This window comes from Manis pentadactyla, chromosome Y (assembly GCF_030020395.1).
Source record: "Manis pentadactyla isolate mManPen7 chromosome Y, mManPen7.hap1, whole genome shotgun sequence".
Classification (NCBI taxonomy): domain Eukaryota; kingdom Metazoa; phylum Chordata; class Mammalia; order Pholidota; family Manidae; genus Manis; species Manis pentadactyla.
This window is the reverse complement of record NC_080039.1, coordinates 35,649,800-35,667,391: the sequence shown is the minus strand read 5'-3', so window position 1 is coordinate 35,667,391 and position 17,592 is coordinate 35,649,800. Positions and strand designations below refer to the sequence as shown.

The 17,592-nt window shown below is 52.4% G+C and overlaps 1 protein-coding gene across 2 annotated transcripts in view; it reads left to right on the top strand.

Annotated features, from left to right (window-relative positions):
- Positions 1–2,550: 2,550 nt before the first annotated feature.
- The window catches only part of LOC130682208 (glycoprotein Xg-like), a 33,189-nt gene continuing 18,147 nt past the window's right edge, over positions 2,551–17,592 (top strand). Inside the window, exons 1-3 of one of the 2 annotated variants that reach the window (XM_057496337.1) lie at positions 2,551–2,987; positions 14,123–14,164; positions 16,235–16,258. In XM_057496337.1, coding sequence (XP_057352320.1) covers positions 2,927–2,987; positions 14,123–14,164; positions 16,235–16,258 — 127 coding nt within the window. In that variant the 5' untranslated portion in view covers positions 2,551–2,926. The remainder of the gene's footprint in view (positions 2,988–14,122; positions 14,165–16,234; positions 16,259–17,592) is intronic. The other variant, XM_057496338.1, reaches the window with a different exon arrangement.

Sequence of the window (17,592 nt, the reverse complement as noted above, 5' to 3'; positions counted from 1 at the left end):
CAAGATGGTTTTATAGCCGAGATCCTGGGGCACGCCTGGGAGGCTGTCACAGAGCATCAGAGATGAGGCGGGTGGGGCTTAACCGACAGAGGGGCATTCTCACGGTCTGGAGACCAGACTTCCTTGACCAAGGCATCAGCAGGGTTGGTCCCTTCTGCAGGCTTCCAGGAGAATTAGGTCCCTCCCAGCTTCTAGAGGCTGCCTGCCACCCTTGACGTCCCTCTATCCCAGATTCTGCCATTACGTTGCCTTCCCACATGCCTGTCTGTGTCCAAATGTCCCCCTCATTCATAAGGACACCATTCGTTGGGTTACATCCCATGTGACTCCAGTACACCTTCATCCTAACTGTGTCAGCACTGACCCCATTTTCAACCAAGTTCACATTTGGAGGGATTGCACATTAGGACTCCAACGCAGGATTTTGGGGGTGGGGTGGACACAATTCAACACAATTCCCCATCCCTTCCCCCAGCGCCTGGCAAACACCCCCTGCTTTCTGTCTCTATGGGTTTGTCTGCTCTGGACATTTTCTATCAATGGGATCCCATCCGTTGTGGCCTTTTGTGTCTGGCTTCTGTCACTGAACACAGTTTTTCATCCATGTTGTAGCATGTGTCAGGGCTTCATTCATCTTCATGGCCGAGGATATTTGAAGGAAACATCTTTCCAAACATGTCACCTGCTCTCCTTGACCGTCCCTTTGATGGTTCAGGATTACAGGTGCAGGATTCCTAAAAGCTTCACACACTTGTGTGCACCAAAACACGATCTGTACATGTAACTTAGCTTTATAAAGTTTTACACGGAAAACAAAACCCAGATCCTGACAGTGGAGAATAATATACACATTTCTAGATGCCAAAAATAATGCAGAAAATGTCAAAGGTTCATGTGTCCTTTAAGTCTTTGACCTAAATCCAGCTCTTCTGGTGATTTATAAATTGCTTTCACAACCAAGATTTATTTATTTTTCTTTCTCATGCATGTAACTCTATTCATCAGAGGGGTCAAAACTCTTTGCAAATTTTAACTTTTTATTTTTCCCCACTGCTTTGTTAATCAATGAGAGGATAGGGATAAATATGGCTTTAGGGGAAACAAATAAACACTGTGAAAATAGGAAAAATAACTCGGCTCAGCCACCGGGCAGTTTTCTTCTCCAGACAGGTTTCAAGTGGACGATGCCAAGAATTTGACAATTACATAAAATGCCTCCAACTTCAATCATGTATGTTCATCCATTTTTGCCTTTTCTGTGGAGTGAAGTCAAAAGAAACAGCAAAAGGGGAATTATCCAAACTGAGATGGAGCAGAAAGCTGCAGATTTCTGTCCCAGATGGCATCACGGGTCTTGGAGGGGACGACACGGTGAATTATCGCAGGAGACATCTCAGCCCCTGTTCCCTGACACGGAGCCGTTGTGCAGCGGTCGTGAAATGTGGTGATTATGGAATTCATGTCAGGTGATGACCCTGATTTTCCATTCAGTGCTTCCTCATCGCTACCTTAGGGGGCCCCTGGAAAGCTGGGTTTGGGTGATGAGAATTGCTGGTGGGGACAGTCCTTCCATGTTTCATGCAGGTCAGTGTGTCAGGGAGTGCCGATGGGAATTTGGCTCAGCTCCGATTTTTTTCACAAGTATGACGTTTTTTGTTGAATCCACATTCTGTTTGGGGTGGAGGGACACAACAATTCAAAAAAATCAAAAAATGTCCGTGGCTAGTGCTACTGCTGTACAGTTGTGCTGAGTGACATGTTGTAGCATTCACACCCTGACAATGACAGCTAGCATTTGGGGCTGTGGGCTTTTTTCTGGGCTGGAAGGAAAAATGTTTTTGCTTACTAATTGCCTTTCTTCTTTGTTTCAAAGAAAGGAAGCCACAGGACTCTCTGGGGGTTGCTGTATTAAATGGCCACAAACCAGGGGGCTTAAGCCACAGGAATCATCCTCCCTGGCTTTGGAGACCAGATGTCTGAGGTCCAGGCGGGGCACAGTCAAAGTGCAGAAATTCAAAAGTTCCCCAAGGCTCAGCATCATATAATGTGGCACTACAGTTGTAGGGTGAAGGTTCTGTGTCCCCTCCTTTTTGCAGAAAACCTCCTGTTTATCATGCACACGTTGCACCTGGCAGTGCCTGGCTCTGAGCAAGCGTTCATGGCATGTTCACTGGGTGGAGGTGTAGCCTCCGCCCATGCCCCATGCCCAGGAGGCAGAAACCCTGGAATTTATAAACGGGCTTCTCACCACCTCTAACCCAGCTCAGGTGAAAAGACACACGACCGGGTATCGTGTGCTTCCCTCACACCCATATCCCCACCCACATGTGTTCTGCCTCCTGTAAAGGTACCTGAGAGCCAGGCACATGGAGTGACTCTTTCAAGGCACACAGTCTATTCATTTGATGCAAAGGCAGGGATTTGAACTCAGGTCTGTGCCCTGTCCCGGGGCTGGGTCTCACCATCGCCGCCCTGCAGGAAGGCTCTTGGGAAGGACTCTGTCCCCCATGTGCTCAGGGCTGACCCCTTTGATGTTGCTGCACCGCTCACGCCTGCAGAAAGCAGAGCTGCTGAGCCGGTGTGCCGGCTTTGCAAAGCCGAGGATGCCCATTGGCTCCCGGTGGCCACCTGTCTCCCCGTCCCTCCAGAGGGCTGGCCACTGCAGCCTCAGAGCAGGGAACCTGGCTCCACGACGACCTTGAGCGTGCGCACACTTGTCCCACGGGTTCCTGGCTGTGGGGTTAGGCATCTGAGCGCCAGGCCCATTTGGTTTTGGCAAACAGATCATCTTTTGGTTCATTCTTTCCACTTGGAGACATCGCCTGCTTCCTTCCAAGCTGGGACACCAGACGTCAGCACGTCCGTCCGGGGTGGAGTGGCCGGATCTCACACAGCCTGCTGAGCCTCTTTCCTCCCGAAGCCGGCCATGGAGGGCAGCCGGGGACTCTTCTGTCTCATGTTCCTGTGTCTTCTGATGCACGTCCGAGGTGAGGGGCGCTCCGCTCTCAAGGGAGGGCTGTGTGGGTGTGGATCTGTCTGCTTGCTTTTAAAAACTGCTTTCAAAGGAGGTTTGCCAAGGAAATGCCTCACATGTGCAGATGTGGATGGCAAAGGACACGGGGAAGGGTGGCTCTGAGGGTGGAAAGGACAGGTCCTGGGAACTGGAAAAAGAGGATGTGGGCAACAGCGTTTAGAGGCAAACTGCATTCTCCGGTTTGGGGCAGGGTGTGCCTCACCCACTTCAAAAATGGCCTGTTTCACTCATGATCTGAGCATGGCAGGGCATGATGGGATTTGTAAATTCCTCGTTTTGGTGGGGGGGGTAAAATATGAGTTCGGCCCAGTTTGGCGAGGTGGACATGGAGTTGCACACGGCTGTGTCCCGTGCGCCGGCTTCCCCAGGGTTGGGTTGGCGTGCAGGACGGCCTCCCTCCACATTTTTCAGCTTTTTCATAAATGTCATCCTTCCGTTGTTGCAAATTGAAAACATCTGACTTGTTTATGCCCCAGACTAGAGACCAGCTGGCAGTGTTCCCCAGAATCCAGGATGTGGGTTTGGTGGGGAGTCGGGGGACCCAAGGGGGTCCTCATTTTGGGGGACGATATGGAAACTGTGAAGTGTAGGACAGAAGCTGCAGTTGGGCAGGTGCCTTGGGCCATTTTGATATTCTGATTCCAGGGGTGGATGCCAGGTAGGATTTGAGAGTGAGAAGTATTGTCCGTGAGAAGTGAGGGCATTTCATTCAGCGGCGGTATTTCCTGTTTGCCCTGTTTCGGGGATGATAAAGGACCAGGACTTGGTACGTAGGAGCAGATGTGCTGCGATGTTGGGAGAGACCCCACGGCCCCACCCAGGACGCCTGGGACCCTATTAACGGTGCCACCTTCCATCCCATGCGGCATGCGGATCGTGTCACGGTGTTCACTGGCCTCTGAGGATGGAGACGTGCTCGTCCCTAAATGTCCACACAGAGAGGAGCAGGAGGGCGGATGTCCTGTGTCCCACAGAGATGCTCGGCTGCAAACCTGGCCCCGGGAAAGCCCTGCCGGGACTATGCTAGTTCCCAGGCACCCATAGCTTAGCCACGGTCTTCCTGCAACTCAGATGCTCAGTGCGCCGTCCACGAGATGCTCAGGGGGCAACCGGGGGTGGGAATCCTCCCGTTAGCCGTGCAGGTCATCAGGAATCTGTGGGGACCCTTGATGGGTTTTAACATGGTCTTCCCAAGAGACAAAAGCCAAGAGCCGTCCTGGCCCACGGCTGCCACGTAGTTTGAGTGCCACCACATGGAGGTCTCTTCATGTCATTAGCTGGTTCTCGTGCACCTCTGTGACGAGGTCTCATGTTTCTTGCAATTGTTTAGGGAAGTTTTGGAAGTGCTGTGTGAACACAGGCACTCAGGGGTCCTGGGCACCCCCCAGGGTTGTTCCATCAGCCTCAGGACTTGCCAGACCAGAGGGTCAGCCCCTCAGGCCCCAGAGGGCATGTGAGTCAGCCTGTAATTTGGCTCTGTGTAGATTCTGGGTCAGCAGGTCTGGGTGCAGCTGGTATTTCTTACCAGGGGGCCGCACTTGGAGGTGTGTGTGGGGAGCCAGTTACACTGTCCAGGGAAGGAGACCCCCAGGTCCACAAGGTCCACACCCCTGAGAATACTAGCCTTGGTGATGGGGGAGGGAGTGGAGCCACAGCAAGCCCTGGTGGCTTCGTCCCAGACGAGGAGGGAAGGCAGCCTTGAACCTGCCTGGTGACCTTATTTATGGAGCGCTGAGTATCCCACGCCCGGGCCTACCGGGCCACCTTCAGAACAGCCCTGTGAGTCACTCCAGAGGAAGGCGGTTGGTGTGGAGCTGTCACACTTGGGCACTCTGGCAGAAGGAAACCGCCTTCGGGTGGCACGTGGGTGGGCGTGACATGCTGCCGCTTCCCAAGAGCCCCCCAAAGATGGTGAATTTGGTCCCATCAAAACCAGCCTTAAATGCCAGCATCTGACTTGCATCATCTGGGTTGGAAGCTGTTAAATGCTCCCCATGTGATTCTGGGGTGCAATGGATGAAAAGCGGGGACAACCCAGTGTGTCTCTTGGAAATCCAGTGGGGTCCCCAGCATAGGGTTCAATATAGGTGCGCCTGGGTGATACTTAGAGACAGATCTTGCAGCCCGCCTTCGAATCATGCACAGAACTGGAGTTTCAGAGGCTGAAGCAGAAAGTTGAAAATGCGCCGGATGGTTAATGTTATATGTCACTGTGCCCGGGCTATGGCCCCAGCAGTGTGCTCAAACACCAGTCTAGGTGTCCCTGGGAAGGGGTTTTGTGGGTGGGGTTAATATCCGCCATCAGCTGAATAGAAGGGAAGCAGGTTGTGACCATGTGGGGCCCCCTCCTAATCTGTTGGAGGCCTAAAAGCAAAAAGTGAGGTTTTCTGGAAAGAAGGGAGGTCGAGTGAAGATGGCAGGGTCATGTCCTGCCTCGCTGTCTAGTCGGTCCCACTGATTACAGTCTGGCCAGTCCCACAATCTTGTGAGCCAATTCCTTAAGATAAATCTCACTAGATGGATGGATGGATGGATGGATGGATGGATGGATGGGTGGATGGATGGATGGATGGATGGATGGATGGATGGATGGATGATAGGTAGGTAGATGATAGGTAGGTAGATGGATGGACGGATGGATGGACAGATGGACAGGTAGGTAGATAGATAGATAGATAGATAGATAGATAGATAGATAGATAGATGATAGGTAGGTAGATAGATAGATAGATAGATAGATAGATAGATAGATAGATAGATAGATAAATGATAGATATAGATAGATAAGTAGATAGATGATAGGTAGGTAGATGGATGGACGGATGGATGGACAGATGGACAGGTAGGTAGATAGATAGATAGATAGATAGATAGATAGATAGATAGATAGATAGATAGATAGATAGATGATAGGTAGGTAGATAGATAGATAGATAGATAGATAGATAGATAGATAGATAGATAAATGATAGATATAGATAGATAAGTAGATAGATGATAGGTAGGTAGATGGATGGACGGATGGATGGACAGATGGACAGGTAGGTAGATGGGTAGATGAACAGATTAGATGGATGGATGGATGGATGGATGGATGGATGGATGGATGGATAAATAAGTAGGTAGATGGGCAGATAGATACATAGATGATAGCTAGCTAGCTAGCTATAGATAGATGAATAGATAGGTAGGTCAACAGATAAATAGATGACAGGTAGATGGACTGAAAGATAGATGATATTCACGTGGATAGTATTTAGATACATGATAGAGTCTCTCACATAAGGCAGGATTTCTCGGCCTCACACTGGGATACTTGGGGCTGGGTCACTCTTGGGGTGGGGAGCTGTCTGGTGCACTGTAGGACAGCACACAGCATATGTGGCCTCCACCCATTTAATAACAGCTGTCCCCCACTCCCGGTGTGATGACCAAAAGTGACTCCAGATATTGCTAGCCCTCCCCAGGGCAAAGCACCCCCAACCCCAGCTGAAACTCGCTGGCTGTAGCATCTCTCCCTGGGGATGGTGCTTCTGGCGTGCGCATGCTGGGGACGCATCCCTGACTCGGGAACCACAAATAGCCTCCCGCGTGGGTCAGGGGTCCATGAAGCTCAGCCCGAGGCTCCACCAGATGGCCAGGTGCTCAGTCGTTCATCGTTTCTCACAGGGGCCCTGACTTGGGCGTGATGCCACCCAGGGCGCTTTGTAAACTGTAGGACTGCAGGAGCCCCATGTGCTCCCCCACAAACTGCAGGGAGATCCCAAGAGGCGGGGCCTGGAGGGGTCTATAAATCAGCTCCCTGACAGGTGGTGACTCTTTTGAACATCAAGGAGGGACACTCACAACCCTAAATAGCCTGGCAGGTGGATGCGGTGATACCGGGAGGGTCACACAACCCATTTGTGGCTCGACCTCCACGCCCACAGATCAAACAGTGGTTGCAGGCCCCAGGGAAGGATGCAATATCAAGGGAGTCTCTGTTGATGGATGCGGGTGAGACCAGCGTGGGTCAACTTGCTGCCGCAGGCGGGTGTCCCAGCCTCTGCAGGCCGCAGTCCTCCAAAGCCAAACCCAACAGCCCATAGCAGCTGAACGCAGCTGGGGATGTGAAATGCCTACCCAGCGCCTGACGCACCGGCAGGTAACAGGAAATACTCAGAAACCTGAGAGGCTGCTGTTAAAATCTATAAAGAACATCTCCGTCCATTTTCCCTCTTTTTATAGGCTAAACATAAGGGGCAGCTGCCTTCCAACTCATGCAGAATTTTAGTTACGGCAGACACGGGAAGATGCACGGGGTGTGGAAAAGAAAGTTGGCGCCTGTGCATAATACCCATAGAGAAAAAAGGATAATTTGTACAGGAAAATGATGATGTACATACAGGAGAAAATAGGTACACAGGGGAAAAAGAAAATATAAAAATATACATAGAAGATACAAAAGATAAGATATATGTAATTATAGATACACATAAGAAAACATTTATAGTTATGTACGTTCCTATATATGTTTCCTTTCCCCCCCACAAACTGAACACAGCAAGCAACCCCTGGGTATTTCTGTTCCCGGCTGTTCGTTTCCGAATCTGTCATCATTTAGAAGGTCTGAGCCGCTGCAAGTCTGCTGGGGTTTGATCACAAGCTCTTGTGAAATATACTGGGAATTTGGGGACACAAAATTGTAAGCTGCTGTGTATGGGGAGTATAACCGTGTTTTATTTTATATTTTATTGGGTAGGAATGATTTAGGGTTTGGGGCAGCACAACATTCCTCTGCTTTGCAGGGCCCTGGTGTGAGGCGTCTCCAGCACCTCACGTGATGCATTTGGACCTTGCGAATGTGCTCAGTCCTGCAGCTGGCGTGGCTGCGTGTGCACAGCTTGGTTACACAGGGCACCCGGACCCACGCCTCATCTCTTGTCTCCCCAACCTGCCCTTGCGTTTTCCCAGAGCTGTGACCCCAAACAAATTATTGAGGCCGCAGTTCCTCTCCTAGACACAGGGCGGGTGGCTGCCTCCACTGCAATCCACCAGGCTGTCCGATGCAGCTCTGTGGTGACTGAATGAGTTTCTCCTGTGGGTTTACGTCTGTCAGGGGCTGAACTGTGTCCCTGCAAATCCACAAGTTGCAGCCATTACTCCCAAGACCTCACAATGGGGGTATATTTGGAGATAGGGTCTTTAAAGAAAGAATTAAGGTAAATAAGGTCACTGGATGGGCACTGGTAACTTATGACTGGTGTCCTAAGAAGAGGACATGAGGACACAGACATGCACAGAGGGACGACCTGTGAGGACGCAGAGAGAGGACGGCGTCCACACACCCAGGAGGGAGGCTCAGGAGGCCCAGCCCTGCCCACACCTGGACCTCAGGGCCCAGCCTCCAGGAACAAGGGGCATAATATCTGTTTTGTAAGCTGCCTCCTGGGGCATTTGCCATGGTGGCTGCAGGAAAGCAATGCCAAGTGCTTGTCCTGCAAAGTGGAGTCGGCAGGCATGCAGCCTCAGTACCCCCCAGCTGCTGGTGAGAGGCGCCACGTCTCGGGCCTGTGCAGACCTACCAGAGCTGAGCCTGGGTGCCACCCTTGTCCGTGGGCAGCTGTCCGTTTGCAAAGGCTGGTTCAGGACACGCCATCCAACATGCCTCCTATGCAGGGACCATCCGCCGAGTTTTCCTTAAGCCTCCGTTTTGCGGTTCCTCTCTCGCCTTGTATGATGAAGGGTCATTCCTTCCTCTTGTGACCACAGCCATCTGTGACCCTGTGACTCTGTGCGTGGTGCACAGGGCTTTGATCTGCAAAGTGCTGAGAAGGCTGCTGGAAGACTATCATCTGCTGGGAGCAATGAGGGTCAGTGGGCCTGAGGAGCAGACCAAGCACTAGTACCAGGCCTCCGGCTCAGCTCCGGGGAGGTTCTGTAGCCCCTGCGGCCAGTGTCAGTCCCTGAGTCCCTGGGGTGTGGAAGATGCAAACCCAGCTCTCTTTAAGGCTGTTTGCTCTGCCAGAGACCAAGCCTCGGAGCACGTAGAGACTGGAATGGACTCAGTCACACCCTCTTCCAGGGGAGGACGTGGAGCCCCACCGGAGACACACCGACCGCCCCGGGAGCAACGCACCACTGGCCGCACCCCTCCCCTCCTGCTTCTCGCCTCCTTTCTAAACCTACACTGAAAACCTAGGCACAGTATTGCTTTTCTCTGCTCTGGGGGTCACGTGGTCCAAGGAAAGAGCCGCTATCATGCTTTCTGGGCATATTTAAAAAAAGCTGGTGGAGCCGGCATCAAAGAGGGACCCGGGTCGTGTGCCTAAAGGAAGCCCAGATTTGTCGCCTTGTGTCCCTGATGGGTGATGCCGGCCCCGCCCTCTGGGGGATCCCTAGAGGACACAGAGGGTCGCAGAGACTGAAGGCTCGTGGAGTCTGCAGACCCCAAGAGGACTGGTTGAACGAAGGGCCGGTGATCAAGGAACTGGTGCCGGGCCTTTGGACAGGCTGCGTGTTTTCCTTTGGGTTCAGGGACTGCCTGGACCTCCTTCTCTCCTTAGCTGGAAGGGAGTCATTTGGAGGCCGGTGGCAGGTGGCATGCGCACGTGGCCCCCACCCCTGTACCCACGGCAGGCAAGCGCTCTTCACTGCGAGGCGCTGGCCGGGCTCTGTGTTATGATTATTCCAACAACAGCCGAGCAATTGTGTTGCCAACAGCCCTTTATCACCAGGACTCGAGGGTCGGCACAGAAGGTGAGAAATTCAGGCGGTGAAAACTCTGATGGGAAGCGTGTCAGGACCTCCCTGGGGTGCAGTGGAACTGGGGAGGGGCTGGTGCTCTGGGTCTGGTCCCTGGAGACGACAGAATTCCTCCTCCACATGCTGCTGAGGGCAGTTTTCTCTTAAAGCTCCAAGAACAGCTTTTCTTGGTGGCGAGGGACGGACAGGAGGGTCGTGTTTAGTGCTAGACCCTCCCCCCCACCAGCATGGGCCTGTCCGCAGATGTCTGGGGAGGAGCAGCCTCCCGCTTGCAGGGCACGTGGCTGCTGGGTCCTTGGGCATTCCCGGGTCCCAGAACATGCGGGTTTGATTACAAGTTGCCGAGCTTGCTGAGAATATGCTCATCAGGAATAGAAGTTATGCCCCCAGCCCTGCCTCGCACACTGCGTGGACAATAAGGTGAGTGAAATCAAGTGTCCCGCATCTCTGGGCCCGGCATCGTGTGCTGGAGTAACCTCCCCACCGGGACCACAAAGTGAAGTACACGGGGACCCCTGCAATGGGTGGGGACCCTCGTCATGACGTGGCTCCAGCCCCTCAGGAGAGCAGAGGGTGTCCGGGGCTTCCTGACTGGGCTCCGGGACCGGACGGTGTCCGGGTGGCCGTCCGATGCTGGCTGGAGGCCACCGTGTTTATGCAACAAGGCCGGGTGGGACCACACCCACCCACACGTGTGAGTCATGCTCACACTGTGCCTGAGTCATGCATGCACACTGTCCCCCCTCCAGTGCCACACCTATAGCTGTTGCTGGGCAACTGTGTCCAGGGAGGCCTCCAGGGGGAACCCCAACTCAGATGGGGAGGGCTCTTGACTCTAATCGGGAGGGAATTCTCAACCAGGTCAAACAAGTGCCAGCAAGAAAGGAATTCATTAACGTCAGAGTGGGCGCGAATGTCAGCAGCCCCTCGGGCAGCAGACAGCAGGGAAGAGCAGAGAAAAAGAAGGGAAAACCACTGAATTCCTGTTCTGCATGGAGCCTTCTCCTGCCAAAGCCAGGGTCACCCGGTGTCCGGTGTCCACTTGATCTGCACAGTGTGGGGACGAGGCCCTCACCACCCCAGGATGTGGGGCACCCTCAGAGCCCCCGGATGGCGTGCGATTCTGTGCTGAGAACGTCTACTTCCCTACTGGTCTGAAATAAACCAGGGAGAGAGAAAAAGATTGTGTTAAGATTAAAAAGCTGAAAAGGGGTCGTGTCAAAGACATTGACCACCACAGGCGGACGTCAGAGAGTTCTTGGACAAGCTTGCAGAGACAAGGGCAATTGGCTTATGCAACAGAAACTTTATTCCTATAAGGCAGTGCTCACTTGGGCGGGAGTGTGGGTGACCTCAGAGATGAGGTACATTTAAGGCTTTAGGGTCTGGGGGTTTTACAGGGCTTTTTATAGGGGTCTGCATAATGTGTCGTGTATAGCTGATCCACAATTGCTTTGAAGTTTTGTCTCAAGAATAGGGTTATTTAGGTGACTGTGTTGATTCAGATCTCAGCATTCTTTATCCACATAGGTTCACTCGCAGTTTGGAGGTCTACCTCCTGTCCTGGTTATAAAGTGACACTTCATTCATGAAAGAGCTGGCAGAAGAGGGATGGCAGCATATGGATCAAGTTGAAGAATAAACTGGGCCTTTTTGCAGACTAGGTAGATTTTACAAGGACATGACCCTTGTCCCATATCCTTGTTCTATCTCCCCACCACAGCTGCAGGCAGGACGCGCCCTCCTTCCTGCCGCCCCGCCCCGGGAGCATCAGAGACCTCACCCAGTGGAGGGGTGGCTGCGCAGAAGGAGACGTGGAGCCCTGGGCCGTTTCAGAGCCTCAGGGGAAGGAGGGCCCTGTGGCTTCCTGCTACAAGCCAGGCGCTGCCAGGGTCCCATATCCTGACAAACTGAAGTCCCTAAAGGCAGCCCGGGGCCGTTTCAGGGAACACCCGGGTGCCTCCCAGCCGTGCACGTTTCAGAGAAGCCAGAAGGGGGGATAACACGGGCTTCCCCAGAGCCATGGGAGTGGCTGGCATGCAGCCTGCAGGAGATTATTAGCTGACTCTCTACGGGAACTGCCGGACACTTGTGCAGTGGGGTGGGGGGCGGAGAATGTTTGCAAACTCTCACGGCTGTTGGAACACCAGCTCCACCCAGCAGAGCCACCCCTGCAGGTGTCTGTCCCTTTGATCTGCACGGACGACCAGCCACGCATCCATCCGCTGGCTGCTCTGGAAGGGAGGTGGCTGACTGCCTCCTGGCCTCCAGCCCCTGGCGGGTGACCGAGAACCCTGGAGGGCGCAGAGAGGGGCCAGCTGTTCCCGAGAGAGGGGCTGGCAGAGGCTTGGAGCAGAGCAGACCCTGGCAGCAGAGAGGGTGTCTGAAGGGACTCGGTGCATCCCAGAGCTGGAAACGGCTTGTTGGGGGTTGATCTGTGATTGTCTGGGACCGTGTGCCACTGCTGGGTGCACCCTGGCCTCGGTTTCCCCTGCCCTCCGATGCCTGAGGCTTGTCTTGGAGCTCAGACAGAATGCTGGTTCCTCGTCAAGGAGCCCAGAGCTGCCCTCGGGGTACCCCAGCCGGGCCACTCCGGAGGCTTTGCGGACCCCAGGCAGGATCCAGAACCTTCCTCGAGGGCAGGCCCAAGAAGGGTACACAGGGAAAGAGACCGGGCATCTGAAAGTCACCTTGTTCCCCCAGGGCCACCTCCTTCTGGGTGTGGGGACCAGGCTGAGGCCACCGTAGGGTCTGGGTGTGAATTCTGACTGTGCCCAGAAAGGTCCAAAACACGGCCTCCACTGTTGGGCACACCAACGTCCTGGTGTGAAGGGAAACCCTGCCCCCCCTGCAAATTTAGGATTCCTTTCTGAGCCATGCTACCGTGTGGATGAACCTCAAAGCATGATTCTGCGTGACAGACGCAGACCCACGAAGATGTTGGGTATGGGATCCGCTCACAGGAAACGCCCAGAACAGGCAGATCTGCAGACAGAACATGGATTCATGGCTGTCAGGGGCTGGGAGGGGTGGGGAGGCCTGCTTGTGGGGACAGGGTGTCCTCTGGGGGCCGGAATGTTCTGGAACCAGACAGAGGGGGTGGTTGTGCAACAAGGTGAATGTGCCAAATGCCCCTGAATTGTCCCTCCATAGGGGTGAACCCATGATCTGCAGCTTATGCATCCCTAACAATGTGACAAAAGGTTGTCTGCAAAATGTGAGGTTTGCAAGAGCCAAGATTGGCCGATGTCCATGTAATGTTAGAGGCCGTGAGGGGGGAAATGTGTATGGAGGAAGCACTTTCAAGGGCCGGACAGGAGCGAGTGCAACCCTGCCACCATCTGCTCCTGAAAAGGAATTTGTGTGTGTGTGTGTGTGTGTGTTTTTTTTGGAGATAACATTCATATGCGTAAGCATCCCCAGGCCAGCCGTTTTAAAGTCAAGACTTCACTGAATTCAAACGGGGGGGGGGGGACCCTCCCCCTGAGGGATTCCAGAGCTGGTTCATCACCCTCAAAAGGAGCCCCATTCCCGTCAGCAGCCCCCCACGGTACCCCGCACGCCACTTTTTATCCCCTAAAGCTGTGAGCCTCCAAGAAAGCCAGAATCTGGACTCGGCTTCCCTCCACGTTCCAGACCTCCTCCTGCTGTTTTTAGCGAGGGGGAAACCCGCGCATAAACAGAATGTCCGAGCCCTTGAGCGCAGATGGGGTGGGGGGCCGGTGTGGAGTGTCGGTGACAGCCTTGGGTGTGGGGCTGGGCTCAATTCCAGGTCTGGTGTGCCTCAGTGATTGAGGACCACACCCCAGAATTCTCCAGTCTATGGTCCCACTTTTCCTGTGAGCAATCTTGAAGCTAAAAACAGGGGCTCCCGTCGTGTCCTGGTACATAAACCAGCTCCTTCTAAACAGCTCACGGGCCACCTCCTCCAGGCAGAGCTCTGGGTGTTAGCTCAGAAGTGGAATTGGCCCCACTGCCCTGTGGAAAGTCTGGGAGGCATGACTTGCTGGGACTCCTTGTCCCTCCCCAGCATGCAACGGGGTTGTGCATAGACATTTGCAGAATGCGTGGATGCGCAGGCTTTCTGAAACATGGACGTGTTCTGCTTCGTTGCTAGAGCCTCCTGGGATCCCATTAGGACCCGTAAGACAATGATGCGGTCACCTTCCGTAAGATGTGTGCTGGTGAGGGGCACAGGCCTGCCCGGAAAGATAAGACGTTGGTTTGATAAGCACACAGGCGGTGTGAGCGTCCAGGGGACTTGGGACCTCTGTTCAGCAAGCTGGCTGAGCCAGGGGCCCTGACCTGTCATCCTGTGTGACCTGCGCCCTTGCCTCCCCACAGGTCAAGGTGATTTCGATTTGGCCGATGCCCTCGATGACCTGGGTAAGTGGTGCCCCTCTCTCAGCAGCTCTGCCTCTGTGGCCCGTGTTTCTGTTTGGGGGCTGTGTGGGGCCCAATTTCCAGTTCCCTGCAGGATCCTGGAGATTTGTGGCCACAGCCTCTTTCACAAGGATGCCTCGGGACGGGGGCTCAGTTGCATTTCTCGGTAGGTCTGTGGTGTCCATGTCTGTGGGGTGGGCATGCTGCCTCTGTCTTTGTGGTTCATAAACCACAGCTTTTCCCACAGTGTCCCCTGTCATGACCGCGATCAGCCTAGTCCAGCCCGATGGGCTCCTGGGTCACCTCCACTCTTGAGGCACCTAGCTTTCCCCTTAAGGGGCATTTATGATTTGAAAGACCCCGTACGCCTGTGTTTTCACCACCTTCAAGTCCAGCTAGACTCTCCTGCCAGGCAGGAAGCTGCACACATGGATTCTGGACCCTGGAGGAAGGGCTGCATTAGGGCCCACATCTAGCTGGGTGGCATGGGTGGGTGGGAGAAGGGCAAGGGTTTGGCACACAGGCTCTGTGGGATGGCATCGTCTTGGAAAGAAAGATAAATGCTGGTCTGCTCAGACTGAGATCATAGGGTCTGGCCATCGGGAGCAGCTCCCAGTCACTCAGCCCAGATAACCCACCGTGGCTGCTGGAGGAAGTGAGAAGACATGTGACAATCAATCCCCAATTTTAAAACGGGCATCAAAGACACAATGATAGAAAGCCAGCCCCTTCCCAATTTTCCCCGTCTGTGGAGGCTTTTGGTAATTATTGCCATGGGGGAGCAGACAGGAGGTTATTGTCTGTGCAGTAGAGAGATGTAATCGCACACACCCACATGGGGACACACTTCATCCTGCCCAGGGTGGATGCCATGGGGTCAGGGTGGCAGGGGGCGCATGGTTGCAGCCACGCTGGAGGGCATGGGGGGCCATATCCTCTGAGAAGCAACCCGAGCTGTTGGCACCAGGGGCTGGAATTGATGGACAAGGACTGTGCCCACGCAGAATACCTGCAACAGTGAGGCTGGGCTCAGATGCAGAATCATCTAAGAGGCTTTGACATCGCTGACCTATGAACCTCCTACGTGGGCATGGAAAGCAGGGATTCAAACACATACATGTACAGTAGCATAATTCACAGCAGCTGAAAGGTGGAAACAGTGCAGGTGTCCATGGACAGATGGACGAATAAGCACAGTGGGGTCCATCCAAGCGGTGGAGTATTATACAACTGTGAAAAGGACTGGGGTCCTGACATGCCACAATGTGGGTGAACCTTAAGGACATGATGGCACCTGCTGAGGGGACTTCCAAATGCCTGGTTTCCTCTGCAGTGACTGACCATGGCGCCTGTGCCCCTGGGGCCACATTTTTATCAGCCTCTGTTTCTCTGAGAATCTCCCCCCTGTGGGTCCGTCTTCCCATCCAGATGCCACACACAGGCGTACTGTGTCAGGTGTTATGCAAACCTGGTGATCCCGCGTCTGTGCAGGCTGACCTCATGGCATCACAATTGCCTGGGGCGGTGGATGACCCCGTGTATGCACTCCCTGGCACCAACAGGTGTTCAGTAAATGTTTGTTGAATGAGTAAACACAAGCATGAGGACAGTGAGAGAAGCATCGTTTTGGAAGCTGGAAGCCTCTCTACATATGTTTCTTTCTTCTCCTACCTGCTTGTCAGACATGTGGCCACCTTGCTGGGTCCCATGCACCAGCTGTGTGCTCACCTGTCGTGGATGCTCGCAGCTAAGAGAATGTTGCTGCAGCTTTCTGAACTCCCTTGCCTCCTCAAAGCCTTTACTTAAATTTACTTCCAAATGGGCCAAGCTGACCACCTTTATAGAGCCATCTCCACCCTCAAACCCCTGCACAGCTCCAGGGAAGACTGGTGGGCATGGGATTTAAGGGAGTTTGCATTCTCTTGGTTCTGAACACGACAAGGAATTTATGTTCATATCACTTCATCATTAGTGCCTTGAAATTGTCGTTTTTTAAATCAGGTATTAATGATTCTTTGAGCTGTCGATAAATCCTCGATAGTTATGGAATTTCTCTTCTCTCTTTGTACACAGAGCCCACCAAGAAGCCCAACTCAGGTAAGTCACAATTTGGCCGGACGGGATGGAGCCGATGCCTTTGGACTGGTGTTTTTGAAGGGATGCATGGAGATGTTTACAGGGTGGTGGATTGTGTAAAGGATGTGGGTGATAAAGGAAATCCCAGTCACTGGGGAAATGAAAATCAAAATCACAGTGAGATATCACTTATTCCCACTGGGCTAGCTAGTGTCAAACTAGAGGGAAAAAAAAAAACATCAGTGTTGGCAAAGGTGTGCAGAAACTGGAACCCTCATGCATTATTACTGGTGGGATTGGCAGCTGATGTGGAAAACAGCCTGGAAACTCCTCTAAAAGCTAAAAATAGAATTCCCATATGATCCAGCAAAGTCATTCCTAGATGTATATTAAAAAGAATTGAAAACAGGACTCCAGCAAAAACATGTGCATAGATGTTCATAGCAGCATTATTCACAACCACTGAAAGGTGGAAGTGACCCACGTGTCCAACAACAGATGAACAGATAAACAAAATGTGGACTGTCCAGATAATGGAATATTACTCAGCCATGAAAAAGGAAGGCCCTATGGACACGTGCTCCAATGTAGGTGAACGCAGAGGATGTGAGGCTGAGTGAAATCAGCCAGACACCAAAATATGCAATCATAAATGGACTTATGATTCCATTTATGTGAAATGTTCAGAATAGGCATTTCCTGTCCCTGTGTAAGCCTGCCTGCATGGAGTGAGTGTGGTCCCCTCGTGGGCCTGGCCAAGGGTACTTCAAAACAACAAACTGGCATTAACAAAAAGATGGAATTAAATTCCAAAGTTAAGTACTAGGAGCCAGTTACAGGGAAATTGGGAAGGGGGAGAATTGGGTCCTAGTAATCCAATGTTGCTGGATTTTGACTTTTTTTTGACTCACATTTTCTTGTTAAACATAAAATTTGAGTGTATATTCCTACATGAGTTGAGGAGAGAAAAATGAAGAAAAGGTAAATTTGATAAAGTAAATAGAGGTCTGGAAAGAATTAAAAAAAAGGACCATCAAATTTGTCATTGTTAGATCCTTTTTTTATGTCCCTCTGCCATTTCTATATTTTAAGGAATTTAATAATGAATTCAGGAACCAGTACTTTAATACCACCAAATGTCTACCTATGAATCCCTTCCAATAACCATCACCCTGTCAAAGATCAACAGTATACTGAACTTTGCCTGAATTGTTTCCCTTGCTGTGTTTAACTTTGCTTCTTCTTTGATGTGCATACCAAAATACTAAAAATTAATTTCCTTTTTACCATTTTCATGAATCCACCCTTCACTACCTTCCCACACCCCACCTTTGAAAGTCACCAATCTGTTCTCT